Source organism: Lutra lutra, chromosome 15, assembly GCF_902655055.1.
Source record: "Lutra lutra chromosome 15, mLutLut1.2, whole genome shotgun sequence".
NCBI lineage: Eukaryota > Metazoa > Chordata > Mammalia > Carnivora > Mustelidae > Lutra > Lutra lutra.
Genome location: NC_062292.1, coordinates 33,588,322 through 33,611,521, shown reverse-complemented (window position 1 = coordinate 33,611,521; position 23,200 = coordinate 33,588,322). Strand labels below are relative to the sequence as shown.

At 37.5% G+C, this 23,200-nt stretch overlaps 1 protein-coding gene across 3 annotated transcripts in view; it reads left to right on the top strand.

Moving 5' to 3' along the window:
* SYT14 (synaptotagmin 14) overlaps positions 1-23,200 on the top strand; it is a 193,206-nt gene that overhangs the window by 118,273 nt on the left and 51,733 nt on the right. For all 3 annotated transcript variants that reach the window (XM_047705248.1, XM_047705249.1, XM_047705250.1), the window contains 2 exons: positions 16,943-17,214; positions 21,882-22,331. In XM_047705248.1, coding sequence (XP_047561204.1) covers positions 16,943-17,214; positions 21,882-22,331 — 722 coding nt within the window. The remainder of the gene's footprint in view (positions 1-16,942; positions 17,215-21,881; positions 22,332-23,200) is intronic.

The window sequence follows — 23,200 nt, the reverse complement described above, 5'->3', positions numbered from 1 at the left end:
AGGAGGGCATGTGACGTAATGAACACTGGCTTTATATAAGACTGATGAATCACTAACTCTTCCTCTAAAACTAATAGTACACTATGTTAATTAATTGAATTTAAATTTTAAAAAGTATAAGGCAAAACATGTCAGAATAAAGTATTACAGAGGTTAAAAAAAGACAAAAACAAAAAGAGGATTTATACTATCTGCTTTCAAGATTTAGTGTAAAACTACAGTCATCAAGAAAGTGTGGTATTGGCACAAGGCTAAACATGTAGGTTAGTGAAAGAAGGGAGAGTCCATATGTAAAGAGACCCACACACATGGCAATTATTTTCAGCAAGGTGCCCAGTGAATTCAGTGAGGAAAAATAGCTTTCAGTCAGTGGTGCTGGAATAACTGGAAATCCATAGAGAAAAATCAGTGCCAAGTGTTGCCTCACACCATACACAAAAATTAATCCCACGTGGATTGTAAACCTATGTGTAAAAGCTGAAACTATATAATTATGAGAAGACCTAGAAAATCTTTGTGACTTTGGGGTAGGCAAAGATTTTCTCAATAGGAATCAGAAGGCATGAATCATAAAAGAAAACTGAAATGATTATGACTACCTTAAAGTAAAAACGCTCTTCAAAAGACACTATTAAAAAAATGAAAAGGCAAGCCATAGACAGGAAAAAGATATATTTTATAAAGGGCTGTATCTAGATTACACAGAGAACTCTGATGAGTCAATTCCAAGAAATGAACAACCTAAAAATGTGCACATTTTCGGACATATGCGTCCCTGGAGAAGATTTATGAATGGCAAATAAATGCATGAAGATATGCTCAAATCGTTACTCATTTGGGGAATGGAAACTAAAACCACCATAATATATAGCACTACACAGCCAGAAACATGGTTAAAACTTAAAAGACTAGCAATACCAAATATTGGTGAATGTAGAATAAATGGAACTCTCATATCCTGCAAGTTTGAATGCAAAATTGTACAGCCTCCTGGAAAATAGTCTGAAAGGATAAATTGTATCCCTACAGTAGAAAACAGTTGCTTCAGATGTTTTGTCCAGTTTTGTAGTTGTTTACGGGAGGAAGACTGACCAAATACCAGTTAATCCCTCATGCATGAAAACAGAATTGCTTGATATGATTTTCAATCATTCATTAGCATTAAATATTTTCTGTAGGTAAAATTGAATGGCACTGAAAACAAAGATAAAATGGGAAACAAAAGTATTGATTGAAATTGACATCATAATCTTGGGGCATGCTTTCAAAATTCATCTAGGAGTCTAATTTATCAAGACTGTTGCCTTTTTCAATTTGGGAAAGAATTAGACTTAAAATACATGAGGTTAAATTTTAGAAGTTATGGTATTTTCTGAATATTTGTGTTTTAAGTTGTATTGGGGATGTGAATGTGTCAGGCCCCAGAGCCATTCCGGGTGAGACCAGTCTGCCAGTCTCTGCTCTCAAGTCCTTGCATCCAGCCAGACCATCGGCAACCCAGTCATTGAGATCAACTCTTACTCTAAGCAAAGTTGAAAATCAAACAGGCTACTAAGAATTCTGTCCACTGAGAAGATTTTCTTTCCGTATCATTTTTCAGGGCCTCCTCTGAAAGGATTATAATATCAGAGCATTCCACTTCTAATGGTTTTGGCATATCACTAGACATAATGTTTTAATTCTCTGTTAACCTTCAGTAGTCCTACTGTACTCACATGGCAATGCACGCAGATTAAGCAAAATACAGCAGGCATACCTCTACTACCTGCCTGTGCCTTCAGAGCTTACTTGGTCCTCATCCACTATCTGTTGGTTTCCCTTGATGGCGGAGTGCCGCTTGATACTCCCAACTTTATAGCTAGATGAGCACATGCTATCTCCTTCCTACGGGGCAGTTTGGATCAGTTAGCTACCTGGTGTCCCTTGATCCTCCAGTTAGTTTCTGGTTGATATTAAGAGTAGGCCAGGAGTTGTTTCTCAAAAATCAACAAAACACTTCTCATTTCACTTCAACTGACTATGATCTTTAACAAAACCTAAGAATCAAGAAATGGGAGACCATGAATTGATTTTCTACTCAGAAAACAGGTGTACTGGGTAAGATTGTACTGGTAGAAAGCAGCTATATGTGAAATATAGTTTGATTCAGAAATTATTTCAAACCACCAGAAAAATAAGGTGAGAAAGATTAATAAAGAGTTTTAAGGCATGGTACAAAAATAATCTGAACACTATCTTGTAATAAAATGTGTTTGGAGGTACAAAAAATCATAATTTAAAAATTCTGTTCGGGTCCCCTGCCCATTTTTTAATTGGATTGGTTGTTTTTTTCATGCTGAGTTCTCTTAAGTTCTTTGTATATTTTGGCTATTAACCTCTTACTGGATAGGTCATTAGCAAATATCTTCTCCCGTTCAGTAGGTTGCCTTTTTGTTGACGGTTTCCTTTGCTGCACACTAGGTTTTCATTTTTGTGTAATCCCATTAGTTTAATTTTGCCTTCTTTTTTTTTTTTTGCCTAAAGAGACATATCTAGAAAAATGTTTCTGTGACTGATCTCAAAGAAATTGCTGCCTATGCTTTCTTCTAGGAGTTTTTTATGGTTTTAAGTCTCACATTTAGGTTTTAGATTTTCTGTTGTTTGTTTTTGGGTTGGTTTTTTTTTTTTTTACCCATTTTAAGTTTATTTCTGTATGGTACAAGGAAGTGGTCCAGTTTCATTCTTTTGCATGTAGGTGTCCAGTTTTCCCAGCACCATTTGTCGAGGAGACTGTCTTCTCCCTGTTTTATATTCTTGCCTCTTTTGTTGTAGATTAATCAACTGTGTAAGTGTAGCTTATTTCTGGGCTCTCTGTTCTGTTCCATTTATCTATATGTCTGTTTTTGTGCCAGTACCATACTATAGCTTTGTAGTATATCTTGAAATCTGGAATTATGCTACCTTTAACTTTGTTCTTCTTTCTCAAGATTGCTTTGGCTATCCAGGGTCTTTTGGGTTTAGTGTTATTCCAGTTATATGACAAAAATGTTGGTATATTGATTAGGGATTGCATTAAATATGTAGATTGCTATGATGGCATAAATACCAATTATATATGAATATTGTGCTTAATATACACTGAATACTATAGCACTTCAAAGAGGTTACTATCTAGTGGGGAATATAGAGAAAATATAAGTGGTTGATAAAGATGTGCTCCTCCTTACATACAAGGGAAGTGCAAATTAAAACAAGATACCAACTTTTACCCATCAGATTGGCAATAAGATTTAAAATCTTGGAAGCAAAAATGTCAGCAAAGATATGGCCAAAAAAAAAAAAAAAAAATCTCGAGTCCTCCAATGCAATTCCACCATCAGGGCTTCTTAATAGTTTTTTAAGTGTCATCACCTACCACAGGCATTTGAAGACCATTTGGTTTGCTTAGTCTTTAAAGGTCAAGTATAAAGCTTACCATACCATATATTCCATACCATGGATCATCTGTTGTTCTGGGTGCCACTCAAAGCTGAAAAGCTTTTTATTTTACCTTGTAGATGGCTCAAAGCTGCATACTCAGATATGGAATGTGCTGCTTTCAGAGTGTAAGAAGGCCAGCCAAACTTCTTGTCTCCTTCTTAGTGGAACACAGACAAAGGGTAGGAAATTCTCTTTGACATTGGGAGGAATATTCCATCATACTCCTGTATTCTCAGGAACTTGATGGAAGAGGCAAGCCCTTGTATTATCATCAGATTGAGTTCTCAGTCCTGTCACACATGTACATTTTACCAAGGCACTTCAATCCCTCAACTCTTCTACTCTCTGGGTCCTAATAGCTTGCTGTCATTCGGAGGAGGATCAAGGGCATGTAGCCTGGAATGTTGAGGCAGCCAGGGTCTCTGCAGAGCAGATTGTGGCATAGAACAAGAATATTTTATTATATTTCCCTGAAGCTGGGAAGTAGCAGTATTGCTTTGGCAGGTGAAAACAACATGTTCCTTTTGTTCTCTCTGGATTGTTACAAAGGAAAAAGCATTTGCTGCGTAAAAGCTACATATCAAATACCAAGGCTGTTTTAATTTGCTTAATAAGGAGACTCCATCTGGAGTGGCAACTCCAGTTAAAGTCATCTTCTAATTAGAAGTTTATGATAATCTGCCATCATTTTTCAAGCTTATTAATTTACTCAGTGACCAAACTAGTGAAGACATTCACTAAACTTGCAATTCTCAAGTCTCTGGTGGTAGACTAATCTCTCCTGTTCTCTTGGGATGACTTGTTGCTAGAGAAAGGAAACTAGTGGTTTCTAGCAGTCCCTTCCTACACCATATAGGCATTGCTTAGAAAGCTGAAGTGTGGATTCTGCCAATTGCTAAGAGTATATATTCTAATTATAAGCCCCTAAGCTGGAAAAATAACAGCAAAGTGATTTCCTCAATTTATTCTTAGGTATTTGATGTTATCTGGTGCAATTGTATGTGGGATTGTTTTTAAATGTCACTTTTTAGTTTTCCATTCATGTGTGTAGAAATTCAATTGATCTTTTTAGCATTGATAACCATATTCAATGACCTCACTTAATTTGCTTACCAACGCTAATAGATCATCTCTAAAGTATTGGGGGATTTCTATATCTCAGTCATCATCTGAGAGTATTAACAGTTTTGCTTCTTTTTTTCCAGTTCTTTCACATCTTTTTCTCACCTTATTGCAATGGCTAGAACTTCTGGTACATCGTTGAATAGAAGTGGTGATAAATAGGCATCCTTGTCTCATTCCCGATACCAGACATAAAGCTTTCAACATTTCACCATTAAATATTATGTTTGCTGCAGGACTTTCAAAGATACTCTTTATGGGATAAAGGAATTTGCCTTTTATCCCTCATTTGCACAGAGCAGAGATTTTATGAATAATGAATTTTGTCAGATTTTTTTTCAAATGCTTTTTAAAAATTGATTACAGTTATCACATTACTTTTTACCTTTAATTCTTTTTTTTTTAAAGATTTTTATTTATTTATTTGACAGAGAGAGATCACAAGCAGGCAGAGAGGCAGGCAGAGAGAGAGGAGGAAGCAGGCTCCCCGCTGAGCAGAGAGCCCGATGCGGGGCTCGATCCCAGGACCCTGAGATCATGACCTGAGCCGAAGGCAGCGGCTTAACCCACTGAGCCACCCAGGCGCCCCCCTTTAATTCTTTTAATGCAGTAAATTAGATAAAGTTTCTAATAGTAAATCCATCTTGCATTTGTACAGTACCTTTATATTCCTAGTGTAAACCTAAGTTGGTTATGATGTAGTTCTCTAAGACTCTGGGTTTCATTTGCTAATATTTTGTGTTGAATTTTTGTAGCTATGTTCACAAGAGGGATTGGCTTATTCTTTTCTTGTAAGATATTTTATCAGGCTCTGGTAGCAAGTTTATGCTGGCTTCATAAGACAATTTTACAAGTGTTCCCTCTTTTTTTTTTATTATCTAAAATATTTCGTATGAAATTGGTGATTTTTCTTCCTTAAATGGTAAATTTCCCTGGGCTTTTCTTTGTTAAGAAAGTTTTAAAATAGGAGTTCAATTTCTGTAATAGATAATAAGATTATATAATTTTCCTGTTTCTTGGCTCTGTTTAGGTTTTATTTCTTTAGGAATTTGTATTATATGATTTTCAAATTTTCAAGAGAGATGACAATGTCTTTTTTATGGGGAATTTTTTAAGCATCCACAAAATTAACAAAAGTTGTAAAAACAGTACCCAAAAATAGTGCAAAAAATAGTACAAAATCCTTTTACCTCCTCAAGCTATTTCAGAGTAAGTGGCCCTGCTGACCTGATGCTTCATCACCCCTAAATACTTTAGTATTTTCTACAAACAAGAATATTCTCTCACATAACCACAATACAACCATCAGAATAAAGACATGAACGTTGGTTCATTATTGCCATCTCATCCTCAGAATCCATTCATGGTCAACAGCTGTCCAGATAATGTCCATCATAGCAAAAGGATCTAGTTCAAGATCATGTGTTGTCCTGTCTCTTTTAGTCTCTTTTTAGTCTCCTTCAGGCTAGACCAGTTTTTCAGTCATTTCTTTTTGAAGACTACAGGGCAGTTAATTTTTAGAATATGTGCATTTGTCTGATATTTCTCATGACTAGATTCAGGTCATGCACCTTGAACTGGAGGACCAAGGAGGTGTTGCTTGTTCCTCTCATCGCATGCTACCAGGTGATGCACACTTCGATTTGTCATGTTATGTTACTCACTTTGATCTCTTCATTAAGGAAGTATGCACTCTTCTTTTTTAAAAGATTTTATTTTTTTATTTGACAGAGAGAGCATAAGTAGAGAGTCAGGCAGAGAGTCGGGGGGAAGCAGGCTCCCTGCTGAGCAGAGAGCCCGATGCAGGGCTCGATCCCAGGACCCTGAGATCATGACCTGAGCCGAAGGCAGAGGCTTAACCCACTGAGCCACCCAGGCGCCCCAGGAAGTATGCACTCTTAGTAATAAAGTACTTTGTAACTATGTACATAATCTGTTCCTCAGAGGTCTTTCAGTTTATTCATGTATTTATCTATGTCTAGATGGACTGAAGTTTTCCTTTTTTTCCTCAATGTGTTAGAATCAGTTACTTCAACTATTTATTTTGTAGCTCAAATTCTGGGATTTGTTCAGTGCAGACCCCATCAGGCTGGCCTCTTTGTCTTTTTGGCATGCCCCCCTCATTCTTTGAATACATTCTTATTCTCAGCTTCTTTCCTAGTCCTGAAATTTGCTGTTTCTTCACGGAGTTCTGGTTCCTTTTAGTGAAGAGTAAATTTAGAAACCAAGATCTGGGCACTAAGGGGTACACTGCTACTGAGGTGGTGTTCCCTTTTTTTTTTAAATGGTAGTGCCCCAGGGTTTATTAAACCGTTCCTTAGTATAAGCACTGGGGCTTGCCCATGGTGTTCTCAATGTATAAAGCCTGGACATTCTACCAGTTCTCCTTAGACAATGACACCAGAAAATTTACAGTTAAGTGGATGTTGTACATGAGCTAATCATCTGTCATCCTCACACAGCCAGTGGTCACTGCCAGACCCAGCACATTCTTCCTCAGGAATTTGATGGTAGACTTCACTTCATCCACTATGGCCACCATGTTGTCATTGGGTCAGCAAGGAAAGGAACTTGCCAGCCTTATTCAGGCCTGGGCCCAAGATTCATGGGATCTGCTTGATCAGAGATTCTGAATCCAAAAAGGCATCCTACTTCTTGGCCAGCCCCTAGCCAAGCCAAACAGGGTTTGAACTCACGACCCTGAGATCAGTATTTGGACGCTTAACCAACTGAGCCACCCAGCAGCCCCTATTGAGGTGTTGCTCTTAAATCCTCTCAGTGGACAGAGCTAGGATAGTTAGGAATGGGTGTGTGTATGTGTGTATGCATATTACATGCATATTTATGTTATAATTTACTTGCTATTTAAAAACTGAGCTCACACTGATATCCTCAATTCTAATCCGAGACCACAGTTTTAGATTTTCCCGTTTCCATATTTGTAACTTCCTTTTCCAACACAGAGAGAGAAAGAAACCTTGCTTCCATTAAACTTAACATATTTATCATTCAATTAATCGCCTCCTCTTCCTATTTGGGCTCTGCTATCCCCTATAGACTTTCCTACTTGTGGATGTCCTCATGACGCCAAGAACATGGGTTCTGACACTCCATTGCAGCTTGCCATCCACACTGGATGTCCTTACCACCCTGCCAAAGCTCTTACTTCCTGCTTGGGGTCAGATACATTCCAGAACTTCCCCTTTTCTCCACACAGTTGCATTCCTCACCCACCTGGGCTCTAAAACCGCACTCCAGGTTGCCCCTACATGCGGAGACCTTCCCCATCTGGTTTTCTTGTGTCCGGCAACTGTTCTCATACACTTCACAGGTGCACCCCCATGTGGGTTCCCTCTTCAGCCTTCCCGGGCTTCAACAAGCCACACCAGTACCCCCTCCATGGCTCTGATCCTTCTCAGGCTTTGACTCCCCTTTCCCTCATTATAGACATACTGCTCACCCTCTTTGGACTTTGTTGCCCCATGCCAGCTGCCCCACTATGGGGAACCTTCTTATCCTGACTCTGGCTCTCCGTGCTGGGCATTTCTCACCCAGCTTGGGCTTCAGCATGCTGTTTAGGGGTGTCCCATGGATGGGTGCGCCCTTTACCCTCTGTGACCTCTGACACCTCACGCTGGGCTGTCCCTATATGGACATGGATGCCCTTCTTGTCTCTCTTGGGCTCCCAAATAGTATGCTGGGCTTCTCCCATGGGTAGACGTCCTCATCCCACCCAGGCTCTGACATAAGCCACTACCAGTGCATCCTGCTGCCTCCTTCAACCCTGCTGATTAGCTTTAGGACTGAAATTTCCAAAAAAGGAAAGGATGAAAGAAAAGCTTGCTATCTTTTTAATGTCTGAAGGGTTTGAAATGATGTCCTCCTTTGTGTTCCTGATATTAATAATTTATACCGTTTCTCTTTTTCTTCCTAACTAGTCTCTTCCAGCAATTTATCACTTTTATTAGTGTTCTCAATGAATTATATTTTGGTTTACTAAATGCTGTCTTTTGTGTGTATATTTTTTGTTTTATTTCTGCTTTTTATTATTTCATTCTTTCTCCTTTCTTTGAGTTAACTTGTTTTTTTGTTTTTTTAAGTTTTTAACTTCTCAAAGTGAGTAATTAGGTCCTTGTTTTTGGCCTCACTCCCTTTCCTTCCCCAACACATGCACTAAGGCCTGTAAATTTCCTTCTAAGTATTTGGCTTTAGCCACATTCCACAAGTATTTATACAGATTTTTTTTTAAGATTTTATTTACTTATTTATTTATTGAGAGAGAAAGAGAACACAAGCAGGAGGAAGCGGGAGAGAGAGAAACAGATTTCCCACTGAGCAGGGAGCCCGACTTGGGGCTCAATCCCAGGACCCTGAGATCATGACCTGAACCAAAGGCAGATGCTTAACTGATTGAACCACCCAGCTACTCCCAGATTATTTTTATTATCCTCATTTTCAGTACACTTTCTAATTTCTATTGTGATTTCTTCTTTGACCCATGAATTATTTAGAAGTGTGTTTTGATTTCTGATTGCTTTATCTATATTTCTATAGTTTTTTAGTTAGATTTTTATTTCCAATTTCTAGTTTAATTTCACTGTGGTCAGAAAATACCTTCTTTATGCTTCCTGTTTTGTGAAATGTGTTGTGCCTTAACTTACTATATGGTATGTGATTAGTTTTGGCAGATTTCTACAGACACTTGAAAACTGAATTCTGCAAATGTAGAATGTTTACCACTTTTTAGAGCTGAGGTTCTCAAACTTAGAAAACCAGTCTCAAATACGTTAAAAATTCCAGGTCACATTCCAGATATGCATGCATCCTGTGTTTTTGTAAGGTGGAAACATACTTTGTCTTCTTTTATGGGTACTGCGCAATATGCAGATGGTAACATGCTTCAGATGTTTCCATGCACGACTCCTTTTATGGGTCTGTCATTCCCACAAAGTAGGGTATGGAATTAGGTTGTAAAATGAGGGAAAAAGTAATAGTAGGTTATCCTCACTTTGGCATTTGATAGTTCAACCAGAAATTTCCCCTTAAAGTTGGATGTTTACAGTGTAATTTAACAACTGTGGTATAAATTCTTATTTTATAAAACAGTTGTATTAAAAATTTTCCAATATCCATTAAATTTTAGCCAACTTTTAGTTTTACTGTGCATATGATATGAAGTAATTGCCAGTTAGAGAAAGAAGATATTGTTGCAAAAGAGTGAAAAAGGAAAAATCTTCGTTAACTGCATTTTTTTAAAGATTTTATTTATTTATTTGACAGGCAGAGATTACAAGTAGGCAGAGAGGCAGGCAGAGACAGAGGGAGGAGGAAACAGGCTCCCTGCTGAGCAGCAAGCCCGAGATGCGGGGCTCAATCCCAGGACCGGGAGACCATGACCTGAGCCGAAGGCAGAGGCTTTAACCCACTGAGCCACCCAGGCGCCCCATAACTGCATTTTTTTTTTTTTAAGATTTAATTAATTTATTTGACACAGAGAGAGAGAGAGATCACAAGCAGGCAGAGAGGCAGGCAGAGAGAGTGGGGGGGAAGCAGGCTCCCTGCCGAGCAGAGAGCCTGATGTGGGGCTTGATCCCACGACTCTGGGATCATGACCTGAGCCAAAGGCAGAGGCTTAACCCACTGAGCCACCCAGGCGCCCCTGCATTTTTTTTTTTTTAATGAAATTCCTATTCTAGATACATTTGAGTGTTCTTCACTTTGTAAAGTAAAATGCATAAGTAAAGTGAAAAGTGAAACACACGATATTTTTATTTTCAAAACTTGAAGGATTTATATAATATCTTATAATTATAGAAGTATATAAATAATACAAAAGTTTACATGTTATAAACTTATGTGTTTATATAATTATAGACTGTTATATAAATATATAATAAAGATAAGTTATATATATTTATTATTAATATATAGTATGTATTATAAAATATATGTATATAATTTATTTATCCTGATATGTATATTCCAAAATTCACAGTTATAAAATTGTTTCTCGGGGCGCCTGGGTGGCTCAGTGGGTTAAAGCCTCTGCTTTCGGGTCAAGTCATGATCCCGGGGCCCTGGGATCAAGCCCCACATCAGGCTCTCTGCTTGGCAGGGAGCCTGCTTCTCTTCCTCTCTCTCTGCCTGCCTCTCTGCCTACTTGTGATCTCTGTCTGTCAAATAAGTAAATAAAATCTTTAAAAAAAATAAAAAATAAAATTGTTTCTCTCAAATCCAGAAACACTAGTGAGGTCTGCTCATGGAACCTACTTAGTAGCAAATATCACTAAATGTCTTTTGGGTAACTTACGCCTTGGTTCTGGAGCATGTCTACACAGAGGCTTAACAAGAGCCAGGTGACTGGAGCTCAGCTGTGTAAATAGATCCTGGTTGGCTGGCAGCTAAACAGGGACCTGATTTAAAAGGAGACTAAAGGAAGTAACGTCTAAGATTATTACCAGACAGAAGTTAGAGTATGTTGGTCACATGACAAGGATTAATACAGGGAAACCACTTAAAGAAGAAAGAGCCACAGAGAGAGAAGATACTTTAATAGAGATGACAATTGAAATCAGTGAAGGATAAGGAGGGCAAGGACTTGATTGTGTTGGTTTTTCTAGCCAATGTCCTTTATCTTCCTTCTTCCTGGACCCTGTTTTCTTTAGATGTATATTCTTTGGGTTTGTTTCTTTGTTTTGGTTTCATGTAATATGTATTTGTATACATAAGCTTTTAAAAGGAAAGTGTTTAGTCTTCTTTTCTTTTTCCAGTTTTGCTGAGATATAATTGATGTATGACATTCTATTAGTCCAAGGTATTTTTTTTTATTTTAGTCCAAGGTATTAGCACAACATAACATGTGATAGATACACTTATTGCAGAATGACTGCCCAGTAAGTTTAGTTAACATCGGTAACCTCACATAGCTACACATTTTTTTTCTTCCAGTAAGAACTTCAAAGATCTTCTATTGCTGTCACCATGCTGTACATTTTTCTAGGACTTACTTATAACTGGAAAGCACCTTCATGCATTTCCTTTACCACCTCCATCGCCACATCTAGCAATGACCAATCTGTTCTCTGTATCTATGAGTTCAGATTTTGTAGATTCCACATATGTGACATACAGTTATTTTTCTCTCTCTTCTGACTTACTTCACTTGCCCTCAGGGTTCATCTGTGTTGTCACAAATGAATGGCAGGGTTTTCTTCTTTTGTTGTGGCTGAATAATAGTTCTCTGTGTGTGTGTGTGTGTGTGTGTGTGTGTGTGTGTGTGTGTTTCTTTATCCATTTTTCCATTGATGGACACATAGGTTGTTTGCATGTTTTGACAATGATAACTAATACTTCAGTGAACATGGGGTGCAGGTATCTTTTTGAGATAGTGATTTCATCTTCAGATAAATACCCAGCAGTAGAATTGCTCAATTGTATGGTAGTTCTATTTTTAATTTTTTGAGGAGTCTCTATACCGTTTTTAAACTGGCTTTATTAGTTTACATTCCCACCAACAGTACACAAGGGTTACATTTTCTCCCCATCCTCGCCAGCATTTGTTATTGTCTTTTTGATATTAAGCATTCTAACAGGTGTGAAATACCTCATTGTGCTTTTGATTTGCATTCCCCTGATGATCAGTGATATTGACCTCCTTTTCAATCTGTTGGCCATTTGGATGCCTTGTTTGAAAAAGTGTGTTTAGTTCCTCAGCCCATTTTTTAATCAGATTGTCATTTTGCGGTTAAGTTGGAGGAGTTATTTATATATTTTGAGTATTAACCCTTATTGGATATATTATGTGTAAATATTTTCTCCCATTCCATAGGTTGTCTATAATTTTTTGATGGCTTTTTATGCAGAAGCTTTTTATTTTGATATAGTCCCACTTGCTTAATTTTCCTTTTGTTGCCTTTGCTTCTGACATTATCAAGACCAGTGTGAAGGGGCTTCTTCCCTATGTTTTCACTTAAGATTTATAGTTTCAAGCTTTATGTTCAAGTCTTTAATCCATTTTGAGTTGGTTTTTTGTTTAAGATGTAAGATAGTGATTCAGTTTCATTAGTTTGCATGTGACTGTCCAATTTTCTCATCCATTTATTAAAGAGATTATCCTCTCCCTGTTGTGTATTTTTCGCTCTTTTGTAATAGATCAATTGGCAATATATGTGTTCATTTCTGGGCTCGCTATTCTGTTGATCCATGTATCTGTTTTTATGCCAATGCCATACCATTTTGACTACCATAGGTTTGTAATATAATTTGAGATCAGGAAGCATGATATCTCCAGCTCTTGTTTTCCTTTTTCAAGATTGCTCTGGCTTTTGGAGTCTTCTGTGGTTCCATACAAAGTTTTGAACTGTTTTTTCTATTTCTATGAAAAAAATGCCAGTGGAATTTTGATAGAGTTCACTTTGAATCTGTAGATTGCTCTGAGTAGCATTTAAATTTTAACAATATTATTTTTGCCAATCCATGTTGCATAAAATATCTTTCCATTTACTTTTGTCTTTTTCAATTTCTTTCATCACTGTTTTATAGTTCTTAGTGTACTATGCAGATAGATCTTTCATCTCCTTGGTTAAATTTATTCCTATGTATTTGTTCTTTTTTGATGCAGGTGTAAATGGTGTTTTAAAAAATTTCTTTCCTGATAGTTTGTCATTAGTATATAGAAATGTAACTGATTTTTTTATATTGATTTGTATCCTACAACTTTACTGAATTCATTTATTAGTCCTAACAGTTTTTTGGTGGAGTCTTTAAGCTCTTTTTATATATAATATCATGTCATCTGGAAATAGAGACAGTTTTACTTCTTCTTTTCCAACTTGGATGCCTTTTATTTCTTTTCTTGCGTAATTGCTCTGGCTCAGATTTCCACGTGGTAAGAGTCAGCATCCTTGTCTTGTTCCTTATCTTAGAGGAGAAACTTTCAGCTTTTCACTGTTGAATATACTGTTAACTCTGGGTTTGTTGTATATGGCCTTTATTATGTTGACTAATATATTCTTTCTACCCAGTTTCTTGAGTTTTTGTCATGAATGGATGTTGAATTTTGTCAAATGCTTTTTCTACATCTACTTTGATGATCATATGATTTTTATCCTCTATATTGTTAATGTGTTGTATTGCATCACTTGATTTGCAGATGTTGAACCACCCTTGAATCCCTGGAATAGTTTGCAATTGATCACATTGTATGTTCATGTATTGTTGAATTTGGTTTGTTACTTTGTTAAAAAATTTGTATCTATATTTATTAAGGATATTGGCCAGTAGTTTTCTTGTAGTGTCCTTGTCTGGATTTGGTATCAAAGTAATGCTGTCCTGGTAAAATGAGTTGGGAAGTGTTCCTCATCTTCTGTTTTTTGTAAAAGTTTGAGAAGAGTTAGTATTAATTCTTTAAGTTTTGGCAGAGTTCACCAGTGAAGCCATCCGGCCTAGGACATCATTTTTGAGAGGTTATTGATTACTGGTTTAATCTCTTTACTAGTTATTGGTCTGTTCAGATTTTCTATTTCTTCACGATTCAGTCTTGCTGGCTAGTATGTTTCTAGAATTTATCTTTTTCTTCTATGTTGTCCAGTTTGTTATATAATTGTTCATAGTAATCTCATATGATCTTTTATATCTGTGGTACCAGTTGTAATGTCTCCGTCTTCGTATCTAATTTTATTCATTTTAGCACTTTCTCTTTTCTTCTTGATGAGTGGCATCTACTCTCTTCCATGCAGATATGGACATTGAACCCAACACCATCCCCAGCTTCACTTTGATGGCTTCTGATTAAGTCAATTGTGGTAATCCCATCGCCCCCCTTAAGAGATGGTTTGAGGAATAGATATGTACCCAGTTCTCTCCAGTGTGACCTGTGAGATAATAATACGCTGAGCATTCAGTCTGAGGTCTGGGAAAGACGACCTCTCTTTAAAAAACAAAGTTAAAGGAAAAGATGGTATGCTGACTCCTAAAACCACTACACTGAGAAATTTTTTTTATTAACATATAATTATTAGTTGCTTCAGGAGTACAGGTCTGTGAATCATCAGTCTTACACAATTCACAGCACTCACCATAGCACACACCCTATCCTTCCCTCCACAAGCCCCCAGCAGCCCTCTTTGTTTCCTGAGATTGAGTCTATTATGGTTTGTCTCCCTCCCCAGTCCCATCTTGTTTCATTTTTTTCCCCTCCCTACTCCCCATGACTCCCCATGACTCCCCACCCTACTTCTCAAATTCCTCATATCAGATCTTGTGATAATTGTTTTTCTCTGATTGACTTACTTCACTTAGCAAAAAACCAGAAACAAAAACAACGAAATCTCACCATTTGCAACAACATGGATAGAACTAGAGAGTATTCTACATTGAGAAATTTTTTTTTCAAAGATTTTATTTATTTATTTGACAGAGAGAGATCACAAGTAGACAGAGAGGCAGGCAGAGAGAGAGAGAAAGGGAAGCAGGCTCCCTGCTGAGCAGAGAGCCCGATTCGGGACTGGATCCCAGGACCCTGAGATCATGACCTGAGCCGAAGGCAGCGGCTTAACCCACTGAGCCACCCAGGTGCCCCTACATTGAGAAATTTTTAATTGACTTCATGTTACAGCAAATGTTAGGTATTACCATTTAATTTATAATTCAATGGCCGATTAAATATACATTTTTAATGAGGGGAGGATATTGGTTAAGTAATTTTTAAAGTGTCAATAGAGAATATATTTGGAAACAGAAAATCCAGCTGTCAGTGTTTTGTAACCTAGAGGAATTTGTCTGATGCTTCAGAAGTTTGGAGATAGCTACTTAGTGATATTTCAGTTGCCCAGATACTCTCCATTTTTCTGCTTCCTTATCCTTAGCTTTCATTGTCAGGCTTGTTACTTCACGATTACAAGATGGCTGCGGCAGCTCCCGGCCAGAGGAAAGAGAGAGGACAAAAAGTGCGTGCCACTTGAGTCTGCCTGCTTTTATCAGGAAAACCAAAGGTTTCCTGGAACCCCCTCTCTGAAATCTGGGATATTCATTTGGTACTAAGTGCAGTGTATCAATTTAATCTATCTTCCCTTCTCAAATTTAGCTTCATGTATGTTAATTCAGTAACCTCTTTATTTTTGGTTTATGTTTTATAAACTAAAGTTGGTATGTTAGACTCACGAGGTAAGACATTTAGTTTTCTTTTTCTAAAATTAGGGCTTCTGAGCAAATATGTAAATTTGTGCTAAGTTCATGCAAATTAATATTTCTCATTTGAACCAGGCATTGTGATAATTTTTAAATGAGCTTTGTATTTCTTATGTAAAGTTTTACTGTCTTAGGAAGAACAGAAGACCTATTGAGCATTTGAACTAAACTCCATTATAAGAATTATAATACAAAACACCTTTTTTCAGGGCCGCTTTTAAGAACAGAGAGCCACAGTCCATTAAAAGAAAAAATGAGCAGTGTTTAAATTTAATACCTGATAGTGCATTCAGGATTTATCTTCAGAGACTTAGGTACTCTTAAATTGTAAACTTAACTCTATTTTTTTACATCCCCCTCCTCCCTCCATCTCTATCCTGTTCACAGACCTATTTATTCCTAACTCCTGAAACAGATCATTGAGGTAAAAATTGAAAGGATAATTTAAGTCTGAAAGAAAATGTGGTTTCAGGTTCCTTGCTGGAGGTAGAGACGCCTGCTGTAGACAAGGTGGGGCCGTGTACTTTAGGAGGGATGCAGGGTGCCTGGGGCGGGGAAAGGCCAGCCAGCTGATTGCAGAGACCCGCTGGAACGCAGCGTTCTGTCTCTGCTCATCCGTGAGGATTAGGCCAGGATTCACACTGCACCTCATTTTAGGATTCTGGATCTCAGGTGGATGTGGAGGAATAGTTTCTCACACGGCAGAACTGAATCCTACTTTAAGTCCATCTCAGTAGCTGAAGAAAATAAATGAGGTTTTTATCTTCATGGTACCTCCTGTACTTGTACCCAGTGTGGCTGGAGAGGCCACACATCATAGGGGAGCAGGCAAAACTTGCATATGCTTCCAGATTGTTGTGAAAGAAAGAACTCAGTAAGTAGGCTAGTTGCTAGTATTTCTCGCTCTCCCATCTTTATGGTCTATAACAGCATTTTTCTGCGTATGTGACTTTTATTTTTCCCAATCTTACGGTGCAGGGGGAGAGGAGTGGGAAACCAGGCTGTTTTATTTCTGCGTCTCTCCATTAGGGAAGGAAGCTCACGAGTGAATCTACTAGTTACATTGCCACAAATTTCTTAATCCAGTTTTTTTAAAGTTATTTACAGTAATTGTGGACTGTACTGCATGTTGAGGCTAATTGGAAACAGTGACCAGATTCTTAATCATTGTCAGGAAACTGCATTCAGAGAATGAGAAGAACGCCCCCACTGGATGAATTGCAGCCACCACCGTATCAGGATGACAGTGGTTCTCCCCATCTCTCGTGTACGCCCTCAGAAATTGGGGACAGTAAATGTGAATTTTCCCACTGCAGCAACAGTCCAAGATGCTCATATAACAAGTGCCCAAGTGAAGGAAGCACAGGTCATGAACTAGAAAGTTTTCCTAATAAAGGATATGAAGAAGATGTTCCCAGTGACAGCACTGCAGTCCTGAGCCCGGAAGTAAGTAACACAGCACCTAGAGCTTTTTACGTGGATGTTATTGGGGGATGATAATAACCCTGTGCTTCTCCTCTCAGTAAAAGGTTTTATCACTGTCCTGTCCTTGGTGACTTACAGTGCCATTGTTATCCTTGATCTCGTCTTTATCTGGCAGACTTAGCAGGACTGTCCCAATCATTCTCCACGCACCACCCTCCGTTTTCTCCAAAAGGAGGACGGGTAGCTAAAAATGAGAGCAATTCACAAGCTACTGAAACATACAATCTTCCCCCGGTTTCAGCCTCAAGAGAGGTCTTTTTTATTTTCACATTTTTAACAAAACATTCTGGAATTACTTATCTGTTTCTTTCATCTTGAGGTTCCTATTTATGTGCTTTTTATTTTTAAAATTCTTTTATTTAGGATATTTTTACTTTAGGGAGATTGTTCATTCGTGTTTTATAGGTTTTTCAAAAATAATGTTTTTGCATTTTCAATTCATGGGATATGGAAGAGATAAGTAATGCTCAGCTTTACTAATGAAACTTGAATGCATGGCGACATTTGTTCAGAGTCGTTGGTTACATTTTATTTCCTATTTTGAAGCAAAAATGTGAAAATGACAACAAAAATTGGTATGTTGAACTTTTGAAGTCTCTATGTTCTAAAAAGGATTTGTTTTAATGTCCCTTTTATGATGAAAACGGAAAGGTAATTTAAAGGTTTCCATTAGGTAATACGTACTTTTACGGTTTTTTTTCCTCTCACATTGCAGGTTTTTACAACTTTTGTCCCAGACAACATTTCATAATACTGCAGTGTGTCAGTGTTCTTACTGGGTGAATTTTCATCCTCTGCTAAAATTAAATAATGAAAGTAAAGCTATGAACAGAATTCCCTTAATTTTACGTTTTTCTTATACAATTTCTAAAAACACATTTTATCTGTTATTACTTTTCTACTATCTTGTATTCTAATATAGTATCTAACTTAGAAGAAAATTTTCATTGGTATTTTAAGTTTAATACAACCAGGAGTCCATGATTTTCTACACAGAATCCTGCCCTGTGCCCTGTGCCTGAACTTATTTGAGACCCCTGTTCCGTAGGCTTGCTCACCCAAGAGACAGCCAACAGGCTGGCAGGGAAGCCTGGGTCATGGAATTACCCACAACGATAGCTGGCAACGAGTATGCCAGAGATTTTGCTATAAGCTTTACAGTCAGCGTATTTTCCATTAGTAACCTCATCTTCAGGAAGTTATTCCCATTTTACAAATGAAGACCTTGAGACTCAGAGAGGGAAGCAGTTTGCCTGCCTATCAGCACCTCCCAGATGATGGAGCTATCATCCAAACCCAGGTTGGCCTGACTCACACACAGGGCTCTTACCGACCATATCCTGCTGCCCCTCTTGACCTAAATCGTTGTGTGGGAAATTCCTTTGATGCTTTGGTACCCTCCCAGTGCACCACCAGGCAATTCGGAGGACTCATGGACCAAATTCAGATGCTCAGATTACGTGTGTTTTATTTTTTTTTTATGTTAATTTAGTTCTCCTAGTGAAGTATATTATTTCCTTTAACTAAAGTATTTATTCATTTCCAGTGTCATCTTATTACTGCAGATTATTCCTACTGTCACTTCCAGATTACGTGTGTTTTAATCTATTTCACATAGAAAGTAAGAAGTAAGAGGAGCAAGATGAGCTAGGTAAACACACTTAGGATGTCTGTAGGTACAGGTGACAGGAACACACTGTGTGAGCCTTGATTTAGGGCATGCCCATACGTCCCTGTCGCTCTTTATGCCCCATCAGTGTTCCCAGTGTTCCCTTTATATGGTGCAGCAATAAGGGCAACAGTTGAGTTTTGTTGTTTTTTTTTTTAGGTAATCTGTACCCCTAGCGCGGAGCAGGTACTCACGAACCCCCAGATCAAGAGCCACATGCTCTACCAGCTGAGCCAGCCAGGCACCCCAAGAGTCGAGATTTGAACGGGGGTGCCAAGGGCCCAAAACTTTGTTTTCTGGAAGAGATTCAGGGACAAGTACTCCTGGTCATCAGTGAAACTTGCCAGTTTAGCCTTTTTATACGCACTTTGATCTAAGGAGCACACGGTTGATACAGCTGTTACTAGCTCAGAGGTGACGTCATCATAGCTTAGGCTTTGCATGCCTTTCTCAAGATAGTACTCATATTTTTTATTTATTATGTCTCTTTTTGGCATATATTCCATGTTATTAACTTAGTTACTATCTGTAGTTACTGTATCTTCTGAATTTTGCCTCTCAAGTTACTTCCTGATTCATTATTTATAGTTAATACAGCCTTTGCATTTTGCCCATATTTCAGAAGCCGCCAGCTTGCTCTCTGTTAACACTGATGAGTCTCTTGTATGCTGCTTGTTTTTGTTCCTCTATAGCAGAATTGAATATATTCAAACAAAACAGCAAGTGCACATTATATCAGTATCTAGATGCTTTTATAGCTCCTGTTAGTATAAAGCCCAATCTTGTGTTTTTTCAAGTTTATTTTGCTTCCTACTGTTCCTTTGATAGATATTATTTATCAAATAGAAAATTCTTACTTTCCTTTGGTTTATCCAGAATATAGCTATGTTAGAGCTCATTCACATACATGACTGAACTGAGATAGGACTGAGGGTTCTGGAAAGTTCCCTGACAAGGAGGTCACAAATTCTATTGACAACTTATTGCTAGCTCGCAATGGTTCAAAACTTTAATTCAGACTCCTTGAAAGGAAGAATTATTTTCTAGCTGCCTGTTACAGAACACAAAAAGTAGTTTTTATCTGTAAAGGTCCGCCTTTTAGCCCTCTCTGGAACCTTATGAAATTTCTTACTTCCTTGAATATCCTAGCTATTATGATACTATTTTAGAAAGTATTTCTTTGAAAAATCAAAACCATGTAATTAATCATCTTTGATTGCCAATTATGATGTGGCATACATTAAAACATTTTGCTCTAAGCTGTCAGTTTTTTTGACAGTAAGAATATGTTTACCCTGATTTCATCATATTCCATTTTTAAAAAACCTGAATTCTTCTTTAAGAGTTTGTTGCCTCTCCCCAAGTATTGTTCTTCACTGGTTATCTTTCTTTTCATACATAGTACCAAGCAGGTCACCATAGGTAGACATGTCAGATTTTATGTAAAAGACCTGAGTGTTTTTGGTTCTCTACAGCACCGACACACACACCCAAAGTATGGCCAGGCTCATAGTATAACAGTTAGGTATGTGTTAAGCTGCTGTAATAAGAGACCAATACAGTGGCTAAAAACCACCAAAGATTGTCTTTCATTTAAAGACAATTCAGGGTGAGTAGGTGACTTTGTTCTACAATACCATTCAGGGGTTCAGGGTTCTGATGTCCCTGTTGTTGGTTTTTGTCACTTTGCCGTCCCCTGATGTACTGTGCTAGTCCGCAAAGTCCAGGCACACATACTACGTGTGTATCTGCTTGTGGGAAGACTAAGAGAGTGAAGGGCAAGTAATATGTAAACCTGATCTGGAAGTTTCAGGCATAACTTCTGTTTGCTCCCCCATTGACGAAGGCCGAGTCTCATCAGCGTATCTGCCATAAGGCAAGTTTTTGAAATACGGGCTCTTGCCATTCAGTGTTTTTCTGCCTAAAACTTAGGCGGTTCTTCTCAGAAATGGAAAAAGGGAAGATTGGGACTAGTAGTAGTGACTGCTACCATAGGCACTAAGGACAAGTTCAGAAACAGAAAAATGTAAAATTGGTCCACGTTTCAAAATTAAAGACATTTAAGATTTATTAAGATACTTGATGGGGCAAAGTGGTATAGTTAAAAGGTCAGAGACCTGGGTTTGGCACTGTTGGTAACTAGCTGACACTCGTGGTACATTCCAGAGAGTTAGACTGGCAGGAATTTGAGACAGCTCCAGGTAGAATGGGTATAATTTCTTTCAATCTCATAATCAAAATGTATAGTTTCAGCCCTTCTTGAACTTTTGAAGTATGTAGTCAGCAATTTTCAATAGTAATTGACATTAGGAAGTAATACATAGTTTTAAATTCAGATTAGAAGTTAAAGTGTAAAAAGTATGTGTGTGTGTTATGGAGAAGTGGTGTTTGGCTGTAGTTATTTTTGAGGCCTTTGGATTTATCCTTTCGTATTTCACATTTTCATTGATTTCCAATCCTTAATATGTTTGTTTACGTTCTATTACAGATGTGGACGTTTTAGAACAAACTGAAAATGGGACCATATTTTTCGATGGCGTTACACTCATATTTATGTTCTCTCTCTCACCAGCCTCATATGGAGCTGGCAGTTATGTTGTTTTTAATGTTGGAAATAAAATGTAGTAGTTTCCTACAAAAGGAAGAGAGATACACATTGAAATATATATTTTCAATTCTCATCATAAAGACATAGATCCAACTTTCTTAAAATTGGAGGATACTAAATTCTTTGTCTTTGTTCTACTAAGTTTTTGAGTTAAAGCTACCACTTTTACTGTCCTGGCCCTGTAGAGTAGCTTTTGATTGTAGTTGACTGTTAATTACTATTTCTTTCTTTCTGACAGCAAATCAAGACAGTTTCCACATCATCTTCCTAAAGAAATGTCAGGTATTTATTTACATGGTAGTTTAAATAATAGAGCTAAAAACTGAAAACATTTAAATTTGCTTTTCTCAGGATATGTCAGCTCAAGGATCATCTTCACAGCTTCCTAAACCTTTTGATCCTGAGCCAGAAGCTAAATATGGCACACTGGATGTGACTTTTGACTATGACTCCCAAGAACAGAAGCTTCTGGTAACAGTGACAGCTGTCACAGATATCCCAACATATAACAGGACAGGTGGCAACTCATGGCAAGTACACCTTGTTCTTCTACCTATAAAGAAACAGAGAGCAAAAACCAGCATCCAGAGAGGACCATGCCCTGTCTTCACAGAAACATTCAAATTTAACCATGTTGAATCTGAGATGATTGGAAATTATGCTGTTCGGTTTAGACTGTATGGTGTACATCGCATGAAAAAAGAAAAGATTGTGGGGGAAAAGATTTTTTATTTAACAAAATTGAATCTTCAAGGGAAAATGTCATTACCTGTGATATTGGAACCTTCTTACAATCATTCTGTGAGTATCTGATCAAATAGCCTGAATACGATTTATGTCGTGGTATGTAACATCCATAATTTTTAAAATCCATGATCAACCCAACAACTTTTTCAATTTTTTTTATGTAATAATCATACCTTTACAAAATTTCTAAGCCCCGGATAGGTAGGTATAATTTTTTCTCATTCTATAAAAGTTGCCCTTGAAGATTATATGTGATTCATTTTATGTATTTTATCCTTCACAGAGTCTGGTCCAGAACGAATTACATGTTCGTTCTTGTTAAATATTTATTAGATGATTGATTATGACATCAAAGTGAACTCCTTGCAGAATTTATTGTTTTCTTTCCAGGTTAAAACTAAGTGATACAGCAAGATCTAGCCCCATATCTTACTTACTATACTGCAGAAATTATTTGTTTTTTTAGACTATGTACTACTGCCGAGCTCATGACTGATTATCTTTCCAGAGCTCCTATGAAATTATTTTTAAAGGTTCAAAAGAAGACCTGGCCTTGTTATACTCTGCGCCCTTTTTAAAAAAAGATTTTGCCGTATCTCTGGGAGAATACTTAAGTTTGGTCTATGAGGTGTTCTCCCTTTTCTTTTCTTTATTTTTTTTTTCCCTCCAGGTTCTCATCACCTACAGCTCTCTCTCTCTGTCTCTCCATATTTGTAACTAACCTCCCACAAGACATTGCAGAGCACAGGAGAGCTGAACTACTTTAAACTGGGAAGATACATTATGCCACATAGTTATTTAGATAATGAGAAACATCTGTGATAGGCTATAAGTGTAAATTATGAATTATATTTATTCCTCCCTGTGTTATATTGAATTAAGAGCATTTTTATAATACAAATACAGAGATTTTAGAATGGATG